This window comes from Heterodontus francisci, chromosome 4 (genome assembly GCF_036365525.1).
Source record: "Heterodontus francisci isolate sHetFra1 chromosome 4, sHetFra1.hap1, whole genome shotgun sequence".
Classification (NCBI taxonomy): domain Eukaryota; kingdom Metazoa; phylum Chordata; class Chondrichthyes; order Heterodontiformes; family Heterodontidae; genus Heterodontus; species Heterodontus francisci.
In genome coordinates, this window is record NC_090374.1 from 190,687,619 (window position 1) to 190,694,418 (window position 6,800).

At 39.7% G+C, this 6,800-nt stretch overlaps 1 protein-coding gene across 4 annotated transcripts in view; it reads left to right on the plus strand.

The window, feature by feature from the left end:
• ric1 (RIC1 homolog, RAB6A GEF complex partner 1) overlaps positions 1–6,800 on the plus strand; it is a 201,169-nt gene that overhangs the window by 121,126 nt on the left and 73,243 nt on the right. For all 4 annotated transcript variants that reach the window (XM_068030703.1, XM_068030704.1, XM_068030705.1 and 1 more), the window contains 3 exons: positions 266–399; positions 2,174–2,265; positions 4,681–4,769. In XM_068030703.1, the coding sequence (XP_067886804.1) occupies positions 266–399; positions 2,174–2,265; positions 4,681–4,769 (315 nt within the window). The remainder of the gene's footprint in view (positions 1–265; positions 400–2,173; positions 2,266–4,680; positions 4,770–6,800) is intronic.

The following is a 6,800-nucleotide window of genomic DNA, read 5'->3' on the forward strand; positions in this document are numbered from 1 at the left end:
GAGCATTAAGAATTAACCGTGCATTGAGTGGCACCTGCATGGAATAACTGCTTAATGTGGCAAGTTGGTATTCATTATTCAGATACAATTAAGTCCAGATTTAATGTGGTATTGGTCAGCCTGCAATTGGTTCAACACATACAAACAGTTCCCTGATTGGTTCAGAATATACAGCATACAGCACACATCAGACTATTTGTTTGATACTTGCAAATGCTAGTATGAATTTTACAGCATAGTAAGATTTTGTTTTTTTGTTTGACAGGTCATTCATTAGATTTTGAATCTATACATATCCAAGATATGGAATACTGTGCAACACTTGATGGTTTTGCTGTGGTTTTTGATGATGGTCGGATTGGTTTCATTACTCCTGTATCCAGTAAACTTACAGCTGAGGTAAAATGCATTTTAGTTGTGACATTTCGTATATCATTGCCATATATTAAAATTGAAAGATTTTCATTCATTTCAGATGTGTTAACCAATATTTTAATTGATTATTTGATGGAGGTTTTGGGAACTAAATCTAATATTTGAATCCAGAGCTAGGTTTTTTGGGGGATCAGACGCATCATAGTAGCATGTTCAGAAATAATGCATCCTTGCTCTTTATTTTAGAAAAAATATTTTTCTCTTGTCGTGTATCCCTAACGAAGAAGGTGGACAACTTGCTAGATTTCCAATTTTGGTGTGTGGCCAACACTGGGTGGTGTATAACTGAGAAGTTACTCCATGGGATAAGGCTGTCACCCTGTATAGAGAAGCTTTGTTGCTGCTTTGCACCTCACCATAATGGCATTGGTGAAATAAGTAGCTTCATGCGTGGGGATCATGGTTGCAGCCCCACATTCCATGACATTGTTGTTCAAATCCCTGAAGAGAAGTGTTGGCTGATGACTAGAATGTTCTACATAATAAATTGTAATTCTGGACATGAATGCCATTAACTTCAACACTTTTAATGCAGTCCATAAAAAACATTGTGAAAATGTCCAAATGATATGAAGTGGATTTTAAAAAAAAAAACAGCCTTGATATCTCTCCGTGTATGTTTTCCTCACTTTCCTATGTTTGAAATTACCTTGGGCAATCTTGATGCAGATCATAGTGGGTTGGGGGCCATCACTGACCTGCCCGCATGTTGGCACTGAGTTTGCAATTTTGGCTAGCAAAGCAATAAAAATACTGTGGGTAGTGGAAAATTCATGTTGCTGCTATTTGGAAGGGGGTTGATGGAGTGCACTTCAGAAGTTGCAGACTAAAGCTTATTGTGGCACAGTGCTGTGCTTTGCTTTGCATCTAGCAATGGTGTACTTCAACTAGACGTTACCTATATGAGCATAAAAAGATTGAAATGGTTATAGAAAGATCACATTACACCATAGCAATTATTGGCTTTCATGGAAATGTTCATAGAACAGCATACTGTTCTTGGTAGCTGAAGGTGGATTAAAAACAAAGAATTAAAGTTTAAAGTTGCATTGTGTTTTTGTGTGACCATATATAGAACAAAAGTAGTCTGGATAAAATCATGAATAATATCTGGCCTTAATATGCAGTCCCTGATAGTTGTCAATATGCATATTTAATTCTCAAAACTTCCTATTTGTCATCCTTATTTTCTGTTGTCACTAATGTGTTCCTAAATTGTGACATTAGTAATGCCTCGAGGCCTAAAATGTAACCGCAACGCATACTATGACTTTTAATAGATGACATTAAAACCTGTTGTTCATGCCTCCCACCGCTAGTGGGACAGTGGTGCAAATTGTCCAGGTCTGAGTGCCATGTCTGGTTGCAACAAACTCATGCAATAATCTTCTGACTAACCATGAGCAAGGCCATGGGAGATTCTTCTACAGATACACATATAAATTTTATTTATGTGTAACTGTCATTTCTCAATGAAATATACTATTTTTCATTCAGAGTAATGAGAATACTGTGTCTAAATATGCAGAATATAATAGAATGTCAGTATATTGAGCAAGTACCTTCCAGAAGCAGACTGATAATTTCCAAGACAAGCTGATGTAGCTTGTGATTGTAAAGCCCTAGTAGGAACACCAGAGGCTGTTGTAAAGTGAAAAGGCTACTATTGTGAATAGAGACTGTTAAGTGCCGTGTTGCATTTATCATATTTATGTAAAATTATAATTTTACTTTTCAGAATTTGCATGGTGTGTGGGCACAAGAAGTTACTGATGGTACTTGTGTGGCTGTAAACAACAAGTACAAATTGATGGCCTTTGGATGTGCAAAGTAAGTGAGCTGTATCATGTCGATGTTACAAATGTACAGATTATATTTTGATAGCTGTAATGAGAGGTTATAGTTGGGAAGAAAGGTGCAAAATTAGGGGCGTTTCACTGGCATCGAGAAGATTGAGAGAAGATTTAAGATGTTTTCAGAATTATGAAAGTTAAATAGTGACATTGTCTCCACTGTTTGGCAAATTGGCAACAGAGACATAAACTGAGGATTATGACTGGAACGAAGTGGGATGTGAAAAAAAGTATTAGCTTTGCCATAGGGAGCAATTGAGGCAGAAACTATAATGTAATTTCAATGGAAAAGAATATACAGGGATGTCAGAAATGGCCAGTAAAATGAGTTTAGCATCAATAGCTACATTTGAAGCTGCCATAGGGATAATAGGTAAATGGCTGTAATTTGTATGGCTTGAATAAAGGGCTGATTTGTTTTATTTTTATGCATTTACTTTTATTTACAATAAGCTGTTTAACACTGAAAATGTCACCTCTGATGTCTCCTGTCTGCATGAAATGACTTTGGGAAGTTTCAATCCTGTTTCTAGTGCGCATGAGGCCACAGGGGGTTATGATGAGAAGTGGAAAAATACAGCATGGATGCAGTAAAGGAGTGTCCCTTTGAGGTGCACGTTCGGGACAGAGAATACGAGAGCTTTACACTGAAAGTCATCGTGCTATACCTGAAATTAACTATCGCGAGTAAATTTTGAATAATATCTGTACAATAATCTAATAAACAGCAGTCAGCATTAAGTCAGAAGGGGAAGATACTGCCTGATTTTTTTTTTGTCTTGTCTTTGAGCCAATGATGACGTAATTGACTATGTAAAACCCTCTGACGTAATATACCCAGACTTCCCAAAGGCATTTCACAAAGTTCACGTTAAAGACGCAGTTACTGTTTCTAATTTTCATTAATAACTTGGACTTAGAAACTCAGTACAAATTAGTTAAATGTGCAGGTGATGCCAAACTAGGAGTGTTAGTGGAATCAACAGTCAGTTTAGAAATTATAGTATGAGTTGGACAAAATATGTACTAAGAAGAAAAATGATAGATTAAATTTATTACAGACCGGTATAAAGTTCAGCACAAAGGAAAGAAAAAGGAATTATGTAAACGCTGTTGAAATAGCTGGAAGTAAAGTTGGAAGAGGCGTCTACAGGAGTAGGCCATTCAACCCTTCGAACTTGTTCCGGCATTCAGTTAGCTCGTGGCTTATCTGTACCTCAGCTTCATTCTGCCTCTCTTCCATATCCCTTGGTATCCTTATCTAACAAAAATTTGATCACAGTTTTGAAAATTTCAATTGACCGAACATTGCAACCTGGTTAGGGAGTGAGTTCCAGATTTACACTGGCCTTTGTGTGAAAAAATGCTTCGTGATTTCACTTCCGACTGGCCTGGCTATAATTTTAAGATAATGCCCTTGTTCTGGATTTCCTCACTGGAGGAATGGTTTCTCTATCCACCAATTCCAGAATGTTGCATTTAAACCTACTCCCGGTCTCCCAACCAATTTGCCAATCTGTCACAAAGTTACTTCCAATTCCATGTGCTATCTTTTTGTTTAAATCTCCAATTTCTAATGCTATCAGATGCTTTCTGAAAGTCCATGTAGACAACTTCCTTGTTCAGTACATACTTATCCAAGTGCTTAGTGACTGTCTGTCTGTAATGATGGGGATCTTACTGGATGCTATACTCAACATGTCAAACCAATGTAGAGCAGCAGTCAACAAAACCAATTGAACAATGCAGTCATAATAGAATGAATATCAGGAGAAGTCATGATCAAACTGTATCATTCTCTGGTAAGGTCACACCTTATGAATACTGTATTAATTTCTGGTCGCAAAGGCACAATGAGATATTCTAGCACTGGAAGCAGTGTAGAGAAGAATTCCTACTGTCAGCGGTCTGAGTTATGAGGAAAGATTGGACAATCTTGGGCATTTTATCCTTGAAAGGAGAAGTCTAAGGTGATCACATAAATATAAGAGAATGGTAGTATGAGTAAGTAAACCTGGCAACTCGCTTCAAACTAAATGAGAGTAGGACAAGGGACCATGGGTTCAAACTCGTAAAAAAGCAAATTTAGGACTGACATTCTGAAGTTTTTCAGAGCAATCAGTACATGAAATAGACTTCCAGGTAGAGTAGTGGAGGGGAAAACCTTGGAATTATTTAAGAGACAATTGGATGCTGCAATGAGGGGAACTTGAGTCTCCTCCTTGCCATCCTCATCAATAATTATCTTGTCCTGGTAATGCTAGAGGCTGATTCTGTCTCTAAATTGGTTTGTCTTCCATTTCCTAGCACTAACATCTCTTATCTTAATGAATGAAAAATTTGCACTTTTTTGAAAACTGGTCATTAACTGAGTATTTTCCCGTTCTACCAGTGGTTCAGTTTCAGTTTACACACTGGATACAACTACAGGAGCTATGCAGCTGTCCCACAAGTTGGAATTAACTCCAAAACATTACCCTGGTAGGTTTGAGATTTCATGGCTCATCTCTAGATATTCAATTATAGTGGAATGCTTCTCTTCTATAACCAATCAACTTTAAAGAGTATTCACGTCGTTGGTGAAATGCATGACCATAAATTTGGGCTTTAAAATTCTTAATTAAAAGTTATTTAATGAAGCAAAAGTAATATTTCAACTTTATTCACTAAAGCTGTCAGCTAATGTATATATTTATCAAAAGGATCTAGACATTACAGATAAGTACCTGTTTGTGGACTTCTGATTTCAGGATAGCATAAATGATGAATGCCAACTTGGGTTGTTGAAGGCAGCTTCAATGCATGTATCATGAACTGGCAGGGTCATCTCTCTCACTGTCCCTCTCCAGAGTTTTCTGTCAAAATAGCAGAGAAGCTAATGGCACTCGCTGCTGTTTATGTGCAAATGGCAAGCAACTTCAGGTGAGAAGCAGGTGCAATGTTACATGCAGATATCCAGAAATTGCTGTCCTTTTGCACCATTTTGCATTAGCTTTGCATAAACAGCTTATCGTCTGGCTCGCCAATGAAGAGCATCGAGTGCCGTGAAGTTGTATTTGTGCAGTAAATGTGAGCTTAGCTCACCACAGAAAGTTAAGTCTTGGCCACTTCAGTCCAACGTGGTGACTTATTTACTTCCAATCAACTGCTCTGGCACTGAAAATTAGCTATTATATGTGTGGAGTCTTAATCCTCCAGGTTTTATTGTTGGAGATTTTAAAATAACATAAGAAATAGGAGCAGGAGTAGCCCATTAAGTCTGCTCCGCCATTCAGTGAGATCATGGCTGATCATCTACTTCAACACCGGGCTGGATTTTGCATTTCGGCGGCGAACATGAACAATGGCGGTCCGCACGCACAGACCGCATGTTGCGAAGCTGCCATGATATTAAACGTGGTGGCTCATTTAAATGCTGGGTGGACTGCCCCTGGCAATACCATCAAGCGTCACTGCAAGCCTCGGCAGCATTTTTAAAGGGCTTCAAGCCCTACATTGCAACTTAAAGGGACATTGTTTTAAAAAATTAACTTGATCCTGACCACCACCTCCCCCTCATCCAATAATCATAGAATTAAGTACGTGCCCTCTTTCCCTCCTCCTCCCCTCGCCCCCCCCGCAAAACAAAACACTTATCTGGTGCACCCCTCCCCCTTCCCACCATCCCCTAGACCAATTAAATTACTCTGATGCCACCCCAACCCCCCACACAGAGGAACTTACCCGCTCCCCTCTCTTTTCCCCCCCCCCCCCCCCCCCCCCCACCGCAGCGTTCCGCCTCGGATCTCTGTACAGAGATCCGCAGGTGTGGGAGTGCTGGCCACTGGCACCAATATGGCAGTAGAACAGACGGTGGGAGTGGGTAAGTAATTTATTTATTTAAATAACTTTACCTATGCAAATTAAGCTCCCGTTGCCAAGTGGTGGGGTACGCCATGAGGCCTCACTGCCACCGGCAATATCAGGCTGGGCCTTCCTGGCGTCGAGACCCATGGGCCTCTGCCAGAGGCATTCCCCCCCCCTCCCCCGCCACAACCCCAAACATCGGGATGGGGAAGGGCGGGGGGGGGGGCGGGCTATAAAACCCATTTTCCTGTGCTATCCCTGTATTCCTTGATGTTTTTAATGTTTTAAATGTAAAATTATAATCTTTAACTTTCCCTTTTGCATGCTCCCCTTGTACCTGCTTTGACATTGAATTCACCCACTCTAATTTACATGCCCATCTCAGTCCTTATGCTGTTAATTTCCCAATCCTTCAATCTGATTTGTTAAGGTGATACGCAATCATTTGTTCTGTTCATTCAGGCCCCAGATGCCTGGTTTCCCTCACTGCAATGTTATCAGCTTGCACTTCCAGTAACGTGCCATGCAAAAGATTTGAAGCCCTAACTGTGCGAGGGAAAGTCTAGCTAAAAGCAGACATTGTTAGATGATCTGCTATAGAACATTATGGCTCATTGTTATATGACACAAAGGGACTAAAAGAAATCCAAATTGGAAATGGTTAGA